The sequence below is a fragment of the Tamandua tetradactyla genome, chromosome 17, assembly GCF_023851605.1.
Source record: "Tamandua tetradactyla isolate mTamTet1 chromosome 17, mTamTet1.pri, whole genome shotgun sequence".
NCBI classification, from domain to species: domain Eukaryota; kingdom Metazoa; phylum Chordata; class Mammalia; order Pilosa; family Myrmecophagidae; genus Tamandua; species Tamandua tetradactyla.
Window position 1 is genome coordinate 77,857,065 of NC_135343.1, and position 23,427 is coordinate 77,880,491.

Sequence of the window (23,427 nt, forward strand, 5' to 3'; positions counted from 1 at the left end):
AAAAACATTTTTTTTTAATTTGTACATTTAGTTACTATCATTATACACTCTAGGCATTCCTAGATTGTACCGTCTCAATCTTTATCATCTATCTTTCTTTCTGATTTCATTTGTGCCCCCGGCCCTCCTCCCTCTATCATTCTCACATGCAGCTTCATTCAGTGTTTTAACATAATTGTATTACAGTTAGGCCACGCTGTTTTTGTAGTCAGGAAACTAGTATCTTGTGTTTTCTGTTTCCTAACACCTTGTTCGTTGTTGAGGCACAGTGTAATGGTTGTATATTTATACCTGCTCTCTAATTGAAATTGGAATAACATCTATAATTCTCAGTATGACCATTGCCTTTTTAAGGTGGTCTTTATATATTAGAAATACTTGCCTTTTTTTCTGTTACAGGAAATGGGAAGGTCAGTAGTAGTACAGCTGCTGAGGGTAGTTTCACATCTCTCACTGGACTTCTAGAAGTGGAACCTCTGCATTTTACTTGTGTGTCAACTAGTGATGGAACCAGAATAGAAAGGGATGATGCAAGTACGTTTACTGGTATATACCTTCTTTTATTATATATAAAATTATTTTGAAAGTATACAGTGGTATATAAGTTAAATATTTTATAATATGTGAAAGTTTCATTGCTATAGTGTTAAACAAAAAATTATTTATGGGATGGATAATTTGGGGAAAATCATTAGTAGTTTTATATAATTCAACTACTTATGATGAAGACTAGAGTACTCTTTACACTCCTTTATTTTTTATTTATTTATTTTTAACATGGGCAGGCACTGGGAAACAAACCCGGCTCTCTGGTGTGGCAGGCAAAAACTCTACCACTGAGCCACCATTGCCTGCTTCCCTTTATTTTTTTGTGTGCTCTTTTAAAAATTTTTTAATTTCGAAAATTTCAAACTTCTGTTTGAGGGGAGAGTGAAATAGATTCCATGTTTCCATTACGCAGCTTCAGTAATCATCAGTGTATAACCAGTTTTATCTTATCTGCTATGCAATTTTAGTATCATATTATTTCTTCCATTAAAAAATACCAGTAATACATTTCAGAAGGTCTACGTAAGTGAAGAGGGAATATTTCTTCAACTAGTTTAAAGCAACTTTGTGCATATGAACTACTATTTGAGTGTATTAAATATGTGGTGTTGAATTTTTGAATTAATATATTTACTTAAAAGTTAATGTCAGTTACTTCAGTGGAAACTCTTATTTTCACACTGCATTTTATTTTCTGTGTTTTCTCACACAATAAGATCTGTGTTAATTACATTAGTCCTATTTTGGCACAAAAATTAACGTTTTGGTAATTAAGAATATTGGTATATGGCTTTATATGTGTATTACTGTCACCCATGGGTTTGAATATCGTCTAGAATTGATTATGATTTTGTGTAACAGGATGTCTGTATTTTTTTCTTTAGCAGTTATGAAGCAAAATAGGTTACATGAGAAGTGATTAAAATTTTAATCTTGTCCTTGGCTCCAGAGTGGCAGGAGGTTTTAAAAGGGCCTTATCAGCTCTTTATTTGAGTGCTTTTTTATTCAGAATAGTCTTATGTCTTCTAATGTGGAAGAAACCACTAAGTGAAATCTGTGGGCTGTAAAGTGAAGACACCGGCTCTCTATGATAATCCTAATTTCCTTTATCTGGAGATGCTAGAAGGGTCAAAATTAGTTTGTGGTCATTGTTTAAGTTATTTTGTAGAAAGTTTTACAATTACATTGGAATGTACATACACCATGTCAAAAATAGAAGGTTCAGAACTTTTTTAGTTTTAATTAGGCTGGTTCATTCTTAATTTCCAAGTATATGAGGATTTTTCTAGTTACTTTTTTGTCATTGATTTCTATTATAAATTACCCTGTGGTTGAACTAAATATTCCGGTTATTAATGCTGTAAAATTTGTTGAGAATTGTAGAGAATCAGTTTTTTTTCTTTTTTCTAATTGTTTCTTTTTTAATTTAAATTTCTATTATATGATAACGTACAAGCATATACATTCTTTTGTTTTAATTTTTAAATTTTTTTAAACATAACAGCATACAAAAATGACATTCTTACCATATGATCATTCCATTCTTGGTATATAATCAATAACTCACGATATTATCACATGGTTGTATGTTCATCACCGTGATCATTTCTTAGAACATTTCATCAATTCAGAAAAAGAGAACTCATACATACCATACCCGTTACCCCTCCTTTTCATCAATTGCTAATATTTCCACCTACCCAATATATTTTAGCCTTTGAGTCCCCTATATTTTTTCTGTACCCCTCATCACTACCTTTCATTGATCATTAGCATTTCAATCTGCTAAATTTATTTAAACATTTGTTCCTCCATATTTTTAATCCCTATGTTTTACCCATCTGTCCATACCGTAGATAAAAGAAACATCAGACACAAGATTTTCACAATCACTCAGTCACATTACGAAATCTGTATCATTATACAATCATCTTCAAGAACAGCTCTATAGTTTCAGGCAATTCCCTCTAGCCTAATACACCTTAAGCCAAAAAGGGGTTATATACATACTGTGTAAGAATAACTTGCAGGATAACCTCTCAACTCCGTTTGAAATCTCTCAGCCACTGACACTTTATTTTGTCTCATTTCTCTCTTCCCCCTTCTGGTCGAGAAGGCTGTGGATTTTTCAGGGTTCGACATATAGTATCATATCATCTGCAAACAGATTTTTAATTCTTCTTTTCCAATTTTGATGCATTGTATTTCTTTTTCTTGTCCAATTGCTCTGGCTGAAACTTCCAGCACTGTGCTGAATAATAATGGTGACAGTGGACATCCTTGTCTTGTTCCTGATCTTAGGAGGAAAGCTTTCAGTTTTTCCCCATTGAGGATAATATTAGCTGTGGGATTTTCATATTTTCCCTTTATCGTATTAAGAAAGCAAATTTCAGTTTATGTTTTATGCTCAAATTGTATAAGATTGTTCTCATTTTGAATTAACATTTTGCTAAAATCAAGTGAAATTTCTCTGTACAGAAAATATTTGCAAAGTCAAATCTATACTGACTTGAACTTCTCTTTGATTTAGAAGTTATTCCTTCTTTAGAACTTGAATACTTTTTAATATACTTTTACCATTAAGATTACCTACTTCTGTACTTCTTAGATTCCTATCTTTTTTTTTTTTTTTTTTTTTTACATGGGCAGGCATGGAAATCGAACCCGGGTCCTCTGGCATGGCTGGCGAGCATTCTTGCCTACTGAGCCACCATGGTCCACCCAGATTCCTACTTTTTGAAATGAAAATTAAGTGTAGTTTTAGTGACAAAATAGTATACATTGAATATGTTTCTGTTTGATCCTTTTCTTCATCCTTTTTTTTTTCTCCTTTTTTTCTTTTCCCCTTGTCTTATGCCAGTGAGTTCCTTCGGGGTTACTCCTGCAGTAGGTGGACTTTCATCTGGGACAGTTGGGGAAGCTTCGACAGCCCTGAGTTCAGCAGCCCAGGTAGCTTTGCAGTCTCTCTCTCATGCAATGGCTTCAGCCGAGCAACAGCTACAGGTGCTGCAAGAGAAACAGCAGCAGCTTTTGAAGCTTCAGCAACAGGTTGGAGACTATTTGACTCTTTGTTCATGCTGTCTCTAAACTTCAAAAGCTGAAAAAGTACTGTAAAAATGACCATTAATTTCATAAAGGAAAGTAGGTTGACCGATCTGAGCTAATCATTTTCAACAAAAATTGAGGTAAAGTCTTTGTGATATATTTACGTTTCTAAAATTATATACATGCATTTTTATTGTATACATATTTGAGAGAATATAATTAATACTTTAAACTGAGGTAAAGTCTCTGTGATACATTTACATTTCTAAAATTAAATAAATGCATTTTTATTGGATACATATTTGAAAGAATATAATCAATACTTGTTGTTCAGTCTTGGTATGAATCCATTCCTACTCTATTTAAATAACTTCTGACCAAACATTATAATTATCATTTTCACTCGAGTATAGAATCTTTACAACACTTTTTAAAGATTAATTAAATTAATGTATCTTAATAATTAGTAATAATGACAGGTATTTTGTAGATTTCATTGTAATGTAATTGCAGCCTGTGTCAATTCCAGGCAGTAAATTGTATCAGGTTAGTCAACTTAAGAATCTGCTTTCTTTTAATATTTTGTTTTGAGCAGGGCTTTGTTTCCTTTAAGTATGTAACAGTTCTGCCCTCTTTTCATCTTTGCCTTGAGAAAGTCACAGTTCTGAAGTATTCAGGGAATTTTGTGTTAATTAATCAATGAAGTATATGTACCAAAGAAATGTTCCATTAATGTTGATTCCAGTGTAATTTCATCTTTATTTAATTAGGATCCAATTAGTCATGCTTATCTTCATAGTATATACCCGTGTAGTATTCCCTCCTTCTTAGGTAGGCAGGATTAGTCTATATATGTTGCTTTTACTTCTTTTACAGAAAGCAAAGCTGGAAGCCAAGTTACATCAGACAACAGCTGCAGCAGCTGCAGCAGCATCAGCAGCAGCAGCAGCAGCAGCAATAGGTCCTGTTCACAACTCTGTGCCTTCCAACCCAGTGGCAGCCCCTGGATTCTTCATTCATCCATCTGATGTTATTCCGCCCACTCCAAAAACAACACCACTTTTTATGACTCCACCACTTACCCCACCTAATGAAGCTGTTTCCGTTGTGATTAATGCAGAACTTGCACAGCTTTTCCCTGGTTCAGTCATTGATCCCCCAGCAGTGAATCTTGCTGCACATAACAAAAATTCCAACAAGTGCAGAATGGTAAATTACTATGTTTTAAATAGGCGTTAACTTAGACATTTAAAATATTTTGATGTATACTCTAATTTTAGAAGGCAAAATTTTATTTTAACAACATGGTGCATCAGATTAGATTATTTTCTTATATAAAGTTATAGAGTGAACATCAGGAAATTAGATTAATTTGATATTATGGTTGATAGTTTTTATATAAAGAATGTACTATCAATAGAGTTAAACTTTTTTCTTTTCTAGAATCCACTTGGTTCTGGTCTAGCTCTTGCAATTTCTCATGCGTCACATTTTCTTCAACCTCCACCTCACCAGTCCATTATTATAGAGCGAATGCATTCAGGTAATCTTTTGACTTTGTTAAATGTCTTTTCTGCTCTAGTGTACAGCCTTTTTAAGGCTTGATGTTAGGCAGTTTGATTTCACTTTGCAAATCAATCCCTTTTGTTCTTGAGTATGTACATCAAATGAAGAATAATCACTTTATGTGACTCAAACGCTACACTCACAAAGTTGAAGGGAAAAGTGTTGACGAGTGGCCTACTAATTCTATCCAAACAGGAATTCTATCTGTACAGGAATCTTGCCTGTTGAACTGTGATTGGCATAAGTATCTGCCTTCACTTTGGCTTTTCGATTATCATTACACTAGAATGTATCCTCAAGGAAGTATTCCTCAAGACCAACATTCTGGTAGTCTGTTTTCTGAGAATAACAGAAAACATTGCTGCTTATTTTAAAACAATCTCTAAGATTAATAACCGTTTCTCATCAGTTCAGATTTTACTTAGAATTGTACCATGCTTGTATGCTAGAGACCTGTGATTTGGATAGATGCTTTCAGTTAGAGCATTTTTATTAGTAAACTATAGGAAAGTCTTTACCTTATCATCTTACCAATGTTAGTTCTGAACCTGAAAAGTAGCAGAATTCTTTACTCATTCTTTAATTTGACCCTTAAAAGTAAGCTGTTTACTTCACCGTTATTGAGCTAAAGAGTCAGAAATTTGCCTTTAAGGGATTGGAGGTGGTGGTGTTTGAATTCCTGAGAAAGGCTATGTTTCTTTTCATTGAAAGACCTTCTTATGGGATTTTTTTAGTGGTTGTTTTGAGTACAAATAATTTCAGCCTTCCACTTTTATCTTACATCTTGGTCATAAAAGTATGCAATTCTATACGAAGTTACACAAGGCTTAAGAAAACTAAAATGAAATAATGCAATTCAAAATTATTAGTGCATCTAGTTGTAAAATTTGAAAAAAAGAAGTTGTCAAACTAGCCAAAAGTAGAGAAGATAGGTATTTTAAAGAATTAAAATGTATACTACTTTTACTCATTTAATTTTGAGGTTTTAAGTAAAGCTTTTATGTGTAGTCTCTTGTCTTTATAAGAATAATCTCTTGCATAATTTTGACTAGGTCTTAGGGTTCAAAACCCTAAGATTGGAACTTCAGAAAATTTTGAATGAAAATTGATAGACCATTTTTACTCATTTCCTTTTTCTCTCATTTGTTTGTGATTTAGTAACTTAATTTCGTATTTCAAGATGAATCCTCTGAATTGTTATTGAGTGGATCTGTTGCTTAATTATACTTGATATCGTTCATTAATTGTTGCTCTCTCTTTTTCATAGGAGCAAGGAGATTTGTGACCTTGGATTTTGGCAGACCTATACTGTTGACAGATGTATTGATTCCCACTTGTGGAGACTTGGCCTCCTTATCAATTGATATTTGGACATTAGGAGAAGAGGTGGATGGACGGCGATTGGTAGTGGCAACTGATATAAGTACCCATTCACTAATTCTTCATGACTTAATACCACCTCCTGTGTGCAGATTCATGAAGGTGAACAACTTCAAGAAAATAAATGGGTTGATGTACTTTTCATATGTTTTAGATAAAGTTATTAGAAATATTCAGACAAATCATTAAAAAGGATAACTCTGTCTTTTAAAATATATTGCTCAGATTTTTATTGTGGCAGGTCTGTGTATATATGTTTATAATTTTTCATTTCAGATCACTGTCATTGGACGTTATGGAAGTACAAATGCCAGAGCCAAAATCCCATTAGGATTTTACTATGGTCATACTTATATCTTGCCATGGGAGAGTGAACTGAAGTTAATGCATGATCCTCTAAGGGGAGAGGGAGAATCTGCAAACCAGCCAGAAATTGACCAGCATTTAGCAATGATGGTTGCTTTACAGGAAGATATACAGTGCAGGTTAGTAGAAAATCACAAATTTATTTTTATTTTTTTGGAATCCTATATTCTGTTTAGTGTTTTAATTACATTTCTGTCAAGAAATATCTATTCAGAGATGTATGAAAAGAGCAAAAGGAAGTGGAACACTAACACATTGCAGTAATATTTATTGTGTGAAAATACTATGATAAGGAATTGGCTTCATTTATTAGTACTTACCAATTACGTAACAGTTTTAATGGTTGTATGTTAACATGTTTTAGAGATTTAATCTTTGTGTGTATTAAATGGATATCAAGGGAACATTGCTGGAATTATTTTGTTCATTTATTTTTGCTTATAGGTATAACTTAGCTTGTCATAGACTGGAAACTCTCTTGCAAAGTATCGATCTTCCTCCTCTCAATAGTGCTAACAATGCACAATACTTTTTGCGAAAGCCAGATAAGGCAGTCGAGGAAGACAGTAGAGTTTTTTCTGCATATCAGGATTGTATCCAGCTACAGCTTCAACTAAATTTGGCTCATAATGCAGTGCAGAGGCTCAGAGTAGCTCTAGGTGCAAGTCGGAAGATGTTAAGTGAAACATCTGATCCAAAAGATTTAATTCAGACGTCTTCCACCGAGCAGTTACGTACGATCATCAGATATTTATTGGATACTTTGCTCAGCCTTCTTCATTCTTCCAATGGTTTGTATTTCCCTTAAGTACTTCATAAGTCTGGGAGTATATATTGGTGTGTTCTTTGTTGCATGTTTTTGATCTGTGTTAATATTTTTTGAGTATTATTAATTTGGCTATATTTTATAATGTGAGCATGAATGAAATGTTGCATTCAGTTTAACCCATTCTGTCCTCTTGTGTTTGTTTTTCTTAAATTAATTTTGATGATTTCTTTTCTTGAGTGTCTGCTGTTGATTTGCCACATCATTGTGTTCCTGATAAAACAGTAAATATTGTTTAAAAGTTCAACAGTAACAAATGTTCAACTTAATAAAAAAACTGTCATTTTCTAGGCAGAACTATTTTTTGATCATTATACACACAGACATGTGGTACAACCAACTCCACATTCAAGAAATGTAATTGAGTTCTGCTAATTCTCCTCTCTAAGTATTTAATAATTAAGTTTCTGCATGTGAGAACTACATAAGTAAACAGCAAAATAAATAGCATATAATTGTGCTCTAATAGCTGGTAAAAAAATGTTATCTGCCATACTGATTTTGATATTGTACCATAATCAAATAAGAAATTTTCTTGTTTTCTTTCTTATATTAGGACACTCTGTTCCTGCAGTTTTGCAAAGTACATTTCATGCCCAGGCCTGTGAAGAGCTGTTTAAACACTTGTGCATCAGTGGAACCCCAAAGATACGGTTGCATACTGGTCTTTTACTTGTTCAACTCTGTGGTGGTGAAAGATGGTGGGGTCAGTTTCTTTCTAATGTTCTTCAGGAATTGTACAATTCAGAACAACTTCTCATCTTTCCACAAGACAGGTAGGTCAGAAAATATTACGACTATTTGATACTCATGATGTATACTTCTCAGTGGCCAGATTTTTTGAATATTGTTTAAATGGATACTGAATGGAGCGAAAATGAAGCAGTCTTCAGCATTAGGGAATGCCACACAAAAGGCATCAGCAATAAATTGAAGATTATGCATGATGTAACTAGACTACCTCTTTAGTTTCTGGTTTGCGTCTATGTGGTTTATAGATCTGGGCTAATAAGTACTTCCTGTCAGGTTGTGTTACACTCTGTGTGTGAAGTGTATTTTTTGAAAGCTAATACAAAGTTCCTTCCTTTATTCTTCTCTAAATGCTTGACTTCTTGTGGATTAAGTTAGAAAAAAATAGTTAATATCTAGAAAAATAGGTAATTTAAGTCATTACCTCCATAGGTCTTACATGCCCAACCTAAAATATAATGTGTTTTAAAACATTCTATCATTAACCATTTAAGTTTCAATGTAAATTGTTTTTAAATATGGGCAATTAAATTTTATTACTCGGTATTTTCTTTATATCTTTTTTAGGGTCTTCATGCTACTTTCCTGCATTGGTCAGAGATCACTTAGTAATAGTGGAGTATTAGAAAGCTTACTGAATCTTTTGGATAATTTATTGTCACCTCTTCAGCCACAGTTACCGATGCATCGGAGGACAGAAGGTAGCAATTAAAGCAATGATCTTTATTAAGAAACATTAGGTTTCTATAAATATTACTTTTATAAAATGTCTGCTTCAAAATACTTATCTCAGTATTCACTGCAGCATATTTTGTTGATATTTTTATGATGTTGACTTTTTAGAACAGCCATGTATGAAAAGTGACTGAAAATATAGTTGCCCCAGGACCTGGCCCTGCCTCTTTGTTTCATATGTGAAAATGCTGAGCCATATGCCCTCAGATGATTTTCTATCTGTTCGCCATCCACAGACTACTCACTAGTTCAACTCTCTGCTTGCCCCATATCTTCTAAAGTGTATGTACACATGTACACTTTTATTCTTTGTGGCTACTGTGCCCTCTCTACTTTTGACCAACATAAGAAAACCTAAGTTTTTAAGTTGTACTAAGAATGTTTTTGCAGAACATCAAACTGTCCCAAGGAATTGGGTAGGGAAACAATAACTGTCTCCTTGGCTGTCTGTGTCTGCTGAAGACACATTAATTTAGTCTTTTCCCACCCACCATTTGGGACAGAGATCCATCTGGTTCCCAACCATCAGAAAAAAGCTTATTCTCTCTTCTGTACACTCAAAGATTGTCACCTACGGATTCCCCCTGAATTTTTGGTCTCTCTGGTCTGTCTCAGGCATTAGAATTTCCTGCAGTTCTCTGCTGCTTTCACTGGGAGTGTGAGGCTTTCAGAAAATCACCCTCCCACCCCCAGTCTTACCTAGCACATTTCCAGTATTCTTGCTGCTGAAGAAAGAGAGCAAGGCATCCTTAAACTCCACGTGTTCACTGGAGGTGCGCCTTTGTTGGGCCCTGAACCGTTGCACCCCCCACAATTATAGAGTCGCATAGGCTAGAGACAGTAGAGCTCCGTCCCAGAGTCTTTTATTCATCTTTTTTTTTTTTTTTTTAATGGATGGGACCCCTGCCCCTTTTTAAAAATGATTTTTATAGTTGATTTGTCTGAACTGGGCTATTGTGCATTCTGTGAATAATCACTTACAAAAACTGTCTCTCTTTTAAGCTGTTTCATTTACTTACATTTAAGGGACTATTGGTTTTTGAAGAATTGGTGACTCCGAGAACTGTGTGGGTATGAGCCAAGTGTAAATCTGGGTACCACAGTGGCTGCATCATTTTATAATTCCACTTTTACTTGTCCCATGATATTGGTGACTATAAGAATATACATTCCTCATAAATAACCATACAAATTGTTTTTTGGTGTTTTTTTTTTGAAGCATCATTGTCATATGGTTATTACTTTAAATCTATTACTTTTTCATTATTTTTACTTTGAGTTTGAAAAGTGTTGTCATAGGAATTTTATATACTATCATAACCAAAGTCCAACTCTGTTATATAAGTTTAAATTTAAAGGCACAGTAGCTTTTCCAGTCTGTGATAATGAATATCATTTGAGCAAGAAACTAACTATAGGGATAAAATCTAAGGAATGTGGTTTAGTACCATCTGACTTGAAAATGGAATCCATTTTGATATCAAGAAGCATTTGTCTTTCATTAGATTTAATGTGCTAATCAATTTATATCAGTAACCTTCCAATTTCAAGGCTTATTATAAATAAATATTAATGTTAGAAATTGTATGGCATACTTTGGATTTACAAGAACATTTAAAAAATGTTTTGTCTCATAATTATTTTTTTCAGACTTTTTTAGAACTCTTTTAGTCACCTGGGTTTTTTCCCCCTTATCTCTCTGTAGGAGTACTAGATATTCCCATGATTAGTTGGGTTGTTATGCTTGTGTCCAGGTTGCTGGATTATGTGGCAACCGTTGAAGATGAAGCGGCAGCTGCAAAGAAACCGTTGAATGGTAAAGACAGGGAGAGATTCCTAACAGGTATCAGAAGTTTATATTATTATGTTGGTAGGGATTTTAGGAGTGACTTCACAGTTATTCCAGAACTGACTATTGGCTCTGAGAACCAGCTATATGTAATTTATGTAAAATATGAACTAACTTCTCTCTGTTTAAGGGCAAAATTTGTTTCTGAGGGACTTTAAGTACAAGCACCTTTGCTTTGAAATGACTTTTAGTTTCTAAATATAATCAAATTTATTTCACAAGGTTTCCCCCCCAAGCTCATTTAAACACTTTGCAATAACATACATATATGTTAAACCATGAAAGGGAAATACGTGAAGTATCCTTATTGTTTTCTGTCTATTTTTAGTATACTGTCATTCCATTTACTGTTTTAAAGTGTAGTTTTGCTCTGTAACTACAAGTGGCTTTTGTGTTTAGGTACAGAAATTTGGTCCCCACACAAAAGCATCTGAACTTGAAATAGGCAGCAGTGACATTTATTACTATTAGAAGTAAGACATCATGAAATTGGTGTGTGCAAAAGATTCACCTTAAATAATTGTGGTGGACAGTAACAATTACTTAATCTTCCTGTGACTCACATCTTCTAATGATTTTATTACAGTTTCCTTAATTTCATTAAACTGCTTATCATGAGTGACACATATATAATTTTTTGTGTTTTATGGTATAAAAGTTGTATCACATTTTTTAGAATTAATAAGACTTTTCCTTCCCATCTAGGTAACCAGTGGAGTTTTATTAACAATAATCTGCACACTCAGAGTTTAAATCGGTCTTCCAAAGGCAGCAGTAGTCTTGATAGATTATATTCCAGAAAAATCAGAAAGCAGCTTGTTCATCATAAACAGGTAATTGTCAAAATATGTTTTATTTTAATGTTTGAGAATAATAGTTTTGGAGGTTACTTGAGATAAATTTGCTGTTAGATCTTAGGCATGACATTCTTGGGATTGAGTTTTCTTTTGTATGAAGTGGTCACAACGTGTGGCTTTAAATAACTCTATCTCTTTCAATCTCTATTTTGTACAACTATTATGTTTGAGATTATCATTATATGTTGTTTATCAAAAGGTCCTTTGCTTTTGTTTATGTTCAATCTAACCCAACTTTCATGTTCCTCCTAGAGTTCTTTTAAAATACAAACCTTAAAATACTTAGTGGCTCCCAGTTAACTTTTGGGTGAAGATGAGAATCCTTAGCCTGACTTTAGTATATCCATGATCTATCTGCTCCTCTGCCCAACTTTCAGGTTTCAATTGTGGTATCATAAAACTGTAGCCATGTTGAATTTAAGTTGCTGGAGCACCCATATGTGTTTTCTCATTAGGAGTTTTGCGTGTGTTAAGTAGTTTTCATTTCCAACCTTACGCGCTGTTAGCAAATCTTTTATTTTGTTAACTTGAGATTTGTGTATTTTCTTGCGTTAAATGATTTCTTTCATGCCTGCCTTTCAAAGTTTTTATCAAGAAAGGATGCAGATTTTGTCTAATGCCTTTTGTTTGTTAATCAAGATGATCACGTAGTTTTTCCCTTTTGGTTTGTTAATGTGATATGTTTCACTAATCAGTTTTCTTGTGTTGAACCACCCTTGCGTACTTGGAATAAAACCTATTTGATCATGGTATATACTTCTTTAATGTGCTGTTGGATTCAATTCATAAGTATTTTGACATCTTATTCATTTAGAGAGATTGGTATATAATTTTCTTTTCTTGTATCTTTATCTGGCTTTGCTATTACGGTGATGATGACTTCATAGAATGAGTTATTAGTGTCCTTTCAATTTTTGGAAAGATTTTAAGCAGAATTGGTATTAATTCTTCTTGGAATGATGGGTAGAACTTACCTGTGAAGCCATCTGGTCCTGCGCTTTTCATTGTCGGGAGATCTTAATCTTTGATTCTGTCTCTTTACTTGTGATTGGTTTGTTAAGGTCTTCTGTGTCTTCTCAAGTCACTGTAGGTTGTTCTTGTGTTTCTAGAAAATTGTCCATTTCATCTAAGTTATCTGATTTGTTGACCTACCCAGTTCTTTGTCCTGTTCTCTGATGATCCTTTTTATTTTTGTGAAGTCAGTGGTAATGACCCCCTCTCATTTTCTGATTTTAGTAATTTGCATCTTCTCTTTGTTTTTTCTTTGTCAGTCTGGCTAAGTGTTCATCAGTTTTATTGATCTTCTCATGGAACTTACTTTTGGTTTTACTGATTCTCTCTGTAGTCTTCATTTCATTTCTTTCTGCTCTCATCTTTGTTTCTTTCCCTTTGCTTGCTTTAGAATTAGTTTACTGTTCTTTCTCAAATTCCTCTGAGTGTTCAGTTAGATTAGGTTTTTAAGTATAGGAGTTTTAGGGCTATTAATTTCCCTCTCAAGACCACCTTGACTGCAACCCATAAAATTTGATATGTTGTAGACTTGTTTTCAGTCTTCTAGAGATATTTACTGATTTCCCTTGCAATTTCTTCTTCAATCTACTGATCGTTTAAGAGTGTGTTGTTTAAACTCCATGTGTTTGTGAATTTTCCAATTCTCTAGCTGTTACTGATTTCCAGCTGTATTCCATTATGGTCAGAAAAATTACTAAGTATAATTTCAGTCTTTCTAGTTTTATTAAGACCTGTCTTGTGACCCAACATGTAGTCTGTCCTGGAGAATGATCCATATGCACTTGAGAAGAATGTATATATCCTGCAGTTTCGCTGTTTGGGGTGCAGTGTTCTATCTATTGGGTTTAGTTCATTTATCATATTATTTAGGTTCTCTGTTTCTTTATTGAGTCTCTGTTTAGATGTTCTAATGATTAATGAGAGTGTTGTATTGAAGTCTCCCACTATTATTATAGAAACTCTGTTACTTCATTTTTGCCTAAGTTTGTCTCATGTTACTGTGTGACACCTTGATTAGATGCATAGATATATATGGTAATTATTTCTTCTTGGTAACTTGCCCATTTTATTAATATAGTGCATCCTTTGTCTTTTTTTTTTTTTTTTTTTAACAGTTTTGCATTTGGAGTCTGTTTTGTCCTCATCTCTTTTCTGATTACTTGTTGTGTGGAATCTTTTTCTTGCCTTTTGCTTTCAGTTTATTTGTATTGTTGGGTCTAAAATGAAGCTCTTGTAAACAGCATAGAAATGAATTGTATTTTTTATCCATTCTGCCAGTCTATGTCCTTTGAATGAAGAGTTTAATCCGTTCACATTCAGTATTATTACTGTAAAGACAGTACTTACTTCAACCATTTTATCCTTTGAGTTTTATTTGTCTTATCTTAGGTTTCTCACTTTTTATCCATTTAGTTACCCTTACTGATACTCTTCATTTCTACATTCTCCTCCAAGAAAGAAAGGCTATTCTTTTCACCCCTCAGCACTTCTTTAGTATTTCTTGTAGGGCAGGTCTCTGATGACAGTTAATTCTTAACAATACTATGGAGAGTGGTCTCAAGGTCAGAATTTGGAAGTGATTTTCTTTATCAGCAACACAATTACATTGTATTACTGGATCTTTTCTGGAATTATTTATTCTGCCAGATTGATACATGAAACTGTGATGAGTATAACAATTAGCTTATTTGTTTTTAGCGTTCTTGTAAGATTTTTACTTGGCTTTTTTTTTTAAAGTCATACCTACATTAGAGTGCTCAAATCATAAATAGATACGTTGATGAATTTTATTTGGGGGTGGTCAGGTGTATGGGCTAGGAATCAAACCTGGGTCTCCTGCATGCCAGGCAAGCGTTCTACTACTGAACCACTTGATGAATTTTAAACCCACAGATGCATATACATGCACGCATACATTCAGACACCAGATAAAGAAATAAAACATTTCCATCACTGGTTTCTTGTTTCCTTTCTCAGTTTACTTTTTATAATCATCACATACATGCTGCAGAATCAAACAGTAATACATATTTTTAAAATGTAGGTGTGTTTTTCTGAACATTGTCATATGTGCATATAAGGATTGGTTATTATTCCTATTAACTTTGTGTGTGTGTGTATGTTTGTGTGTATAGCAACTTAATTTATTAAAGGCAAAACAGAAGGCTTTAGTGGAACAGATGGAAAAAGAAAAAATACAAAGTAACAAAGGATCATCATACAAACTTCTGGTGGAACAAGCAAAACTAAAGCAGGCCACTTCAAAGGTATGATCTCTACTTTTCAATAAAGTTAGCTCAGAAAAGGCACTTTTCTCTTTTAGTATTTGAATGTTTAAATGTCTTTAAAAACATGTTACTCAGGGCCATGGTGGCTCAGCAGGCAGGAATGCTTGCCTGTGATGCCAGAGGACCCGGGTTTGATTCCCGGTGCCTGCCCATGTTTAAAAACAAAACAAAAAACGTGTTACCCTGCTTAAGAATAGAAAAATTATTCTACTCTGAAGAAAACTTTTTATTCTTTTGGTAAGTTAACTTTTAAATCAAAGAAATATGTGATAAATATGAACTTCAAATATATTATTAGTATATTACCTCGAAGTGCAAATACTCATTTGAATGTACTTTTTTTTATTGTGGCATTGATAGGATATTGTAAGTTAGTTACATAGTACAATCCAAAAATATATGGGATGATTATAAATGCCATAGTTTCAACCTAAAAATTAAATTAATATTTAAAGTGAAAATTAGGGTATCCCTTTTACCCTGTATGTTTTTGGAAGACTTTAAGGACTATGTTAGAAGTCAAACTAGGTTTAGATCTGTTGGTGCCAAAAAGGCTAAAACATAACATGAACTTTCTAAGTTAAAATTAAGTTCAAGTGATTTGTAAATGAAAGTAAAAAGCATAATTTGAGATGTATATAAATATATATATATAGTTTTTTACTTTTTTTTAATTTGGGAGATAACATTTGTGCTGGCCATCAAATTTGAGTATTGTCTTTCTTTGAATATGAAATTATATTTATTCTTCCAGAATAATTTATTTCACAAGATTTTTGTAAAATCTTGAGTTAATACTCAGTACTTGTAGCTATACTAGTTTTTGTTAGTATCAACCTTGCCTGAATTATTTTTAAGATGTAATGTTTCCTTAAGATTTTATATTTGCCTTAATAGCTTTCCATAGAATTTCACTTATCTTATATTTTGTTATATATCCTATACTTTATTCTAAATAAGACAGAAATGTATATTGGTATATTGTTCAGTATAGCTTCTAGTAATCTTACTTTTTGGAAGCTTATGGTTTTATCTAATATGTTATTCATTAGTAATTATAAATTTGCTGAGTGAATATTTTCATCCCATAAATAAATTTGGTTTAAAAATATTTTTTGTTAAACACATTGGTTTAAATATTACAAAATTCTGTGTGCAGCACTTTAAGGATTTAATTCGATTACGTCGGACAGCAGAATGGTCCCGTTCTAATTTAGACACTGAAGTTACTACAACAAAAGAAAGTCCAGAGATAGAACCACTTCCATTTACCCTGGCCCATGAGCGTTGTATCTCAGTAGTACAGAAACTAATTCTGTTTCTCCTCTCCATGGATTTTACGTGTCATGCAGATCTCTTATTATTTGTTTGTAAGGTAAGTAAAATAAAAGGCATAATTCATAACTATAGACTTAGAAGGTTACAAAGAATCAGGAAAGGATGCAGTTTTTAATTGATTTTTGATGGGCAAAAATAATACTATTAATTTTCCTTTTATGCAGTTATTTAGTTTTTTTTACAATACCTTGAAAGATTTTTTTTAAATATTTTCGTTTATTCCGAAATAAACATATTTTGTGTTTTCATGTACTTACAACTAGATTGGTGTATGGGAGACCAAAGGAAGAGATGTTTGGTGCAAAATTTATATTTTGGATAGTGCATTTCTTACTGTAACTTGTTTGGTCAGTTTAGTTCAACACCATAAGTACCTGGAATTTTGAATAGGGCATGAGATTTTGTTGGTTTGTCCAGGTTAGTGTGATATCCTGATACATCCCAGAGTAATTTGGACAGTGAATAAAGAAGTATTTGCAAAGTCCCCTTAGGGGACTGGGGAGAAAGGAAGAAATATTCAGCTTTCCTGTTTGGAGAAATTCTGATACTCTCGTAGTGGGGACAACCAAATCAATAGACTGACCCCTCAATCTTGGGGTTTGCTCTATGAAACTTATTCCTGTGACGGATAGGCTAAGCCTACTTAAAATTAGGCCTGAGTGTCACTTCCAGAGAACCTCTTTTGTTGCTTAGATGTGGCCTCTCTCTCTAACTTGGCAGGTGATCTCACTGCCCTTTTCCCACCCCTCACCCCCCACCACCCGCCTCCCATCCCCACACACACACGGGACATGACTTCCAGGGCTTAGATCTTCCTGGCAACATGAACATGGGGAGAAATCCTGGGATGAGCTGGAACCCAGCATCATTGAAATCCTGGGATGAGCTGGGACCCCTTTTTCTTGACCAAAAAGGGGAAGAGAAAAATGAGACAAAATAAAGTTTCAGTGGCTGAGAGATTTCAAACAGAGTTGAGAGGTTATCTTGAAGGTTGTTCTTGTGCATTATATAGATGTACTTTTTGGTTTGTGGTATATTGGAGTGGCTAAAGGGAAGTACCTGAAACTGTTGTATTGTGTTCCTGTAGCCTTGATTCTTAAAGACAATTGTATAAAGATAGAACTTTTACAGTGTCAGTATGTGAATATGGGGGAGAAAGTATTTGCAAAATCTCCTTTGGGAAATGATGAGAACAGGGGAAAATTCAACTTCGCCAAGTTGAAGTCTTGATATTCTCACAAGCAGTGCAGACGATCAAAGCTATAAGCTGAGCCCCCAATCTTGGGATTTGTTCATCTGAAACTTAACACCACAAAGGATAGGTCAAGCCTGCTTAAAATTAGGCCTTAGAGTCACTCCCAGGAGAACCTCTTTTGTTGCTCAGATGTGGCCTCTCTCTCCAGCCAACACAACAAGCAAACTCAGCACCCTCCCACTGTCTACGTGGGACATGACTCCGAGGGTGTGGACCTTCCTGGCGACATGGGATAGAAATCCTAGAATGTGCTGAGAATCAGCATCAAGGGATTGAGGAAACCCCTAGAATGAGCTAAGACTCACCATCAGGGAATTGAGAAAACCTTCTCGACCAAAGGGGAAAGAGTGAAATGAGACAAAGTGTCAGTGGCTGAGAGATTCCAGACAGAGTCGAGAGGTTATCCTGGAGGTTATTCTTACACATTAAACAGATACCACCTTTTTAGTCAAGATGTAGTGGAGAGGCTGGAAGGAACTGCCTGAAAATGTGGAGCTGTGTTCCAGTAGCCATGTTTCTTGAAGATTGTATAATGATACCGCTTTCACAGTGTGACTGTGTAATTGTGAAAACCTCGTGTCTGATACCTCTTTTATCTACCTTATCAACAGATGAGTAAAACATGTGGAATAAAGATGAATAGTAGGGGAACAAATGTTAAAATAAATTTAGAATGAAATGCTGGTGATTGGTGAGGGGGAGGGGTGGGGAGGTAATGGTATGTATGAATTTTTTTCTGTTTTTTTTAAATTTCTTTTTCTGAATAGATGCAAATGTTCCAAGAAATGATCCTGATGATGAATATGCAACTATGTGATGATATTGTGAATTACTGATTATATATGCAGAATGGAATGATCAAAAGTTATTAATATTTGCATTTGGTGTTTTTTGGTATTTAAAAAAAATTTTTAATTAATAATAAAAAATGGATGTCAAATTGTGGCAATGAAGGACTTATGTCCTTCTAAATTAATTTGTAAAATTTGTTCTTAACAATTCAACCCAGCTCTTTAACCAGATTTTAATGTTTGACCCATGACATTACATGTCTTTTTCATTTCATCCCAAGTGATTATTTTGACATAAAAGTATATTTCATTATTTAAGGTTTTTACCCTAACCCTTAAGTAGTGGTAATTGCTATTCAAGTATATGTTTTATGAAATGTATTACAGGTTCTTGCACGCATTGCAAATGCCACAAGGCCAACTATTCATCTATGTGAGATTGTGAATGAACCCCAACTGGAAAGACTCCTATTACTTTTGGTTGGAACTGACTTCAATAGAGGAGATATTTCTTGGGGTGGTGCTTGGGCTCAGTATTCCTTAACTTGTATGCTACAGGATATTTTAGCAGGTTTGTCAGCATTTTTTTTTCCTAAGAGTGCGAAAATTAGCTTGTCATTGTCCAGCTACTTAATTTTTAAAATGAACCGTAACTCCCTCAAAATATACTATTATAGCAATAGCAATACATAAAATTGCTTTTATATTTAGTTATGTTGATCATTATGATAAATATAAGTCCTTGTAAAGGAGTGAATTTGTGCTTGGATTTTGGTGCCAGTCTACTTCATTATGAATACCAGCAGTGTGCCGCTTGCTGGTTTTATGTGGCCTTGAGGAAATCATTCTCTCTGTCACCTGTAAAGTAAAGGATAATAAAGTTACTTCCCTTAAATGTTGTGATGAATGTGATTTATTATATATAAAATTATTATAACTTGTACATATTAAACTGTGTGTTTTCTACTGCTAGTTTCTTTGACTTGTAAAGGTAATGCAGGGTTCCAGTCATACCCTTGAGTAGGTGGGTACTCATTTGCTGCAGAATCTTTTAGAGTTGGTAAAGCATATGTGTTTTCATTCTCTAAACTTGGGGGGAAATATGTATTAATGTATTTTGGGAACTTTTGTATAAATTGCTAAAGCAGTTAGGACTATCTCCTTCTATACAGGTGAATTGCTGGCTCCAGTAGCCATAGAAGCTATGGAGGAAGGAACAGTGGGTGAGGATGTAGGTGCAGCAGCTGTTGATTCTGATGACTCCCTTCAGCAGGCTTCAGTTCAGCTGCTGGAAACTATAGATGAGCCTTTGACACATGATATAACAGGTAACACTTTTGAATTGTGTTGTATTTAAAATATCCTTTAGCTGTTTCTGTTAAATGAAAATATGGTTCAAAATGAAGAACGATAGTAAAGTTTAAAATAATCATTTTTTATTAGGTCCTTAACCTTAGGAACTAAGTCAGTTATATTCTGAATAAATACATTTTGCTTTGATTCTTTGACTGAATGCTTATTACAATAAACTACCATCATCTCATAATGTCCTAATAATATTCATGTAGTCTGATTTGACTATATGAAGAAAATAGCATTATAGGAAACAAAAGGATATGCAGTGATGAAGAAAGCAAAGTAATAGTTTTAAGAAGTCTCTTTCAGTCACTCCCTATATATGCTAGATGTGCTGGTCACTTTCAACTATTTGTCGTTCTTCAGTCTTCTAACATGCCTTTATCCTTTTTTTTTTTTTTTTTTTTTACCTAATATTATCTTTCTCTGGCGTTGACTTCCTCCTCCTGTATGCCTGATGAGCTCCTACAGAATCGCATAAAGCAAAACATCCTCTAAGAAGCTAGCAGAATTGGGAATTTTTGCCATCTGTGTCCCCCTTGCCATCTGATAGCGTTTACCACATTATAGTTGGCTTATTTTCTGTAATAACCTCCCTCTCACCCTCTCCAACCTTTATTAATTTTTTGTGGAGATTTGTTTTATTAATCTTTATATATACGAAAAATAAAATCTATATACTTTGTATACTACATTCTGGCATTCTATAACTATTTCTTGAGTAAGAGAGTAGGGATAGTGAGAAGGGACAGAAGGCAAATTAAGATTTTGGAGACATATGAGAGCAAAGTAATTTCTTATTTGTTACAAAAAAAATAAGGCAAATAGGAGGTTTGTAGCTTAAATCTTTTTTCCCCCTTTAATAGTGGGTAATATGTCTTGTAATATTGTTGTAATGAACATTTTTATTTTCTTTGTTCTAGAAATTAGTGATTGTTAGTGATTATTTTTAATAACAAAGTTCATGCAACTTAATTCAACAAAGGATAATTCTGTGGTCTTTTGTCCTAGAAAGTCAAATATCATTGCGTTGGGGTTTTAATTGCGTGCTTGTGGAGTGATAAAGTTGCATACTTATTACTGTGTAATTATTAAATGTGAAAATTTAGAGTTTTTTTAATCAGTAGGGCTATTTATATTACATGCAAGCAAAATTTTTCTGTGACTAAAAGCAATATATTGGTTAAATTGTATGATCACTATCAATTATTTTAAGGTGCACCTCCTCTTTCTTCTTTGGAAAAAGATAAAGAAATTGATCTTGAACTACTTCAAGATCTAATGGAAGTTGATATTGATCCTTTAGATATTGATTTGGAAAAGGATCCCCTTGCAGCCAAAGTTTTTAAGGTATGATATATTAGTCTATGCAATTAAAAGCTTTCATCTTACACTTTTCCCTTAGTAATTACTTAAAAGAGGAATGTATACATATTAATCACTAAACATAATCTTACATTCATTGTACTCAAAATGCACATTGCTGTTGATACTCTAGTATCTTGACACTGTAATATCAACAATGGAATACTATAATGAAAACATAAACATTTTTATTAACATAACCACTAATGTTATATTATCTTTTATACTAATAAAAGCCCCTAATAAGCATGGAGAAGTATAGTTAGGGATTACCAGCATTTTAAGCAGTCATTTACAGATCAGTGAAGTTGAGGTTATTGCAGATTCTCCTTTGTTGGCCATAAATTTTTCTAAATGATATATACCCTGCATACTTTATATTGTTTCTGTTCTTTTTGTGTGTATGATATTAGTTCTCTCAGGTTCTGAACAAGTAAGACCTTTTAAATTGGGCAGAAATGAAGAGAACATTACTGAATAATTGTCAATAAGTTTATTGTAAATAACAATACTCTTAGTGAACAGAGAAAAAATAAATAAATAATTGCTTTTTTTTAATTATTATTTTAAGCCAATAAGCAGCACATGGTATGATTATTGGGGTGCTGATTATGGAACCTACAATTACAATCCTTACATTGGTGGTCTTGGAATTCCTGTAGCAAAGCCACCAGCAAGCACAGAGAAGAATGGGTCACAGACAGTCAGTGTTTCAGTGTCACAGGGTAAGTTTGTGTTTATATTCTAAGGCATATGTTGTTCTTAAATCCAATCTTAAATTAATGTATATTTTGTTTCTTGGACAATTGAGCCTACGTGTAAGTTAGGAGGGTTGAGTAGGTAGCAGCTATGTCATGAGTGACATTCACAGCTGTCTGTTAGTCTGTCAGTCAGTTTGGAGTAGCTTTCATTCATACTTCATCTTTCTGTTTGTCCCTCAGAACAAGACCTAGCAAAATTGATCTTTGAGATGTATGATCTTGCCAGTGACATTTATTTATTGTGTTTCCATTTATGTGGATGTAGAACATTTGTGACAATTGATGATAGCACATTTTTATAATTGTATTATTAACTGTAATCCAATGGTTTAATTTAGGATTCACTAATTGTGTAGTGCATGTTCCTCGTTTTTTATAAATTTTTATTTCGTGACCATATATACAATGTAACGTTTTCCCTTTTAATCATATTCAGACATATATTTCAGTGCTGTTAATTGCATTCATACTGCTGTGCTACCATCACCACCATCCATTACCGAAACATTTTCATCATTCCTGATAGGAACCCTGTACATTTTATGCCTTAACTTCCCATTTTCTACCCCCACCTCATCAACTGGTAACCTTTATCGTAGATTCTGACTCTTAGGGTTTTGCTTATTCTAATTGTTAGAAATTAATGAGATCATACAACATGGGTCCCTTTGTGTCTTGCTTATTTCACTCAACATGATGTCTTCAAGGTTCATTTTATGTGGTCCAACCTATCAGGACTTTATTCTTTTTTATGGCTGAATAATATTCCATTATATGCACGTGTCACATTTTATTTATCCATTTATTAGTTGATGGACACTTGGGTTGTTTTCATCTTTCGGCAATAGTAGAATATCTTTTTGAGTCCTTGCTTCCAATTCTTTTCAGTATAGACCTTGAAGTGAAATGGCCAGGTCGTCTGGTAGTTCTGTGCTTAGCTTTCTGAGGAACCACCAAACTGTCTTTCAAGCGCCTATACTATTTTACATTCCCAGCAGCAATGAATGAGTTTTCCCGTTCCTCTACAACCCTAGTTGTTTTCTGATCTTTTTTTTTTTTTAATTAAAAAGACTAACTAACATAATATTTAGAAATCATTCCATTCTACATATACAATCAGTAATTCTTAATATCATCACATAGATGCATATTCATCGTTTCGTAATACATTTGCATCGATTTAGAAAAAGAAATAGAAAGACAACAGAAAAAGAAATAAAACGATAGAGAAAAAAATTTAAAAAAAGAAAAAGAAAAAAAACTATACCTCAGATGCAGCTTCATTCACTGTTTTAACATAATTACATTACAATTAGGTAGTATTGTGCTGCCCATTTCT

General features: G+C 33.6%; 1 protein-coding gene across 12 annotated transcripts in view; it reads left to right on the top strand.

Moving 5' to 3' along the window:
• Positions 1–23,427, top strand: part of BIRC6 (baculoviral IAP repeat containing 6) — a 311,805-nt gene that overhangs the window by 131,945 nt on the left and 156,433 nt on the right. For 6 of the 12 annotated variants that reach the window (XR_013164578.1, XM_077135017.1, XM_077135019.1 and 3 more), the window contains exons 23-39: positions 400–546; positions 3,410–3,597; positions 4,471–4,803; positions 5,038–5,137; positions 6,428–6,642; positions 6,817–7,025; positions 7,351–7,697; positions 8,289–8,508; positions 9,050–9,183; positions 10,923–11,060; positions 11,772–11,899; positions 15,070–15,201; positions 16,382–16,597; positions 18,994–19,177; positions 19,779–19,934; positions 21,179–21,312; positions 21,899–22,052. Coding sequence is in view for 11 of the 12 variants with exons in the window: in XM_077135017.1 (XP_076991132.1) it covers positions 400–546; positions 3,410–3,597; positions 4,471–4,803; positions 5,038–5,137; positions 6,428–6,642; positions 6,817–7,025; positions 7,351–7,697; positions 8,289–8,508; positions 9,050–9,183; positions 10,923–11,060; positions 11,772–11,899; positions 15,070–15,201; positions 16,382–16,597; positions 18,994–19,177; positions 19,779–19,934; positions 21,179–21,312; positions 21,899–22,052 (3,135 nt within the window). In the remaining variant the exon portion in view is untranslated. The remainder of the gene's footprint in view (positions 1–399; positions 547–3,409; positions 3,598–4,470; positions 4,804–5,037; positions 5,138–6,427; positions 6,643–6,816; positions 7,026–7,350; positions 7,698–8,288; positions 8,509–9,049; positions 9,184–10,922; positions 11,061–11,771; positions 11,900–15,069; positions 15,202–16,381; positions 16,598–18,993; positions 19,178–19,778; positions 19,935–21,178; positions 21,313–21,898; positions 22,053–23,427) is intronic. The other 6 variants (XM_077135027.1, XM_077135018.1, XM_077135021.1 and 3 more) reach the window with 4 other exon arrangements.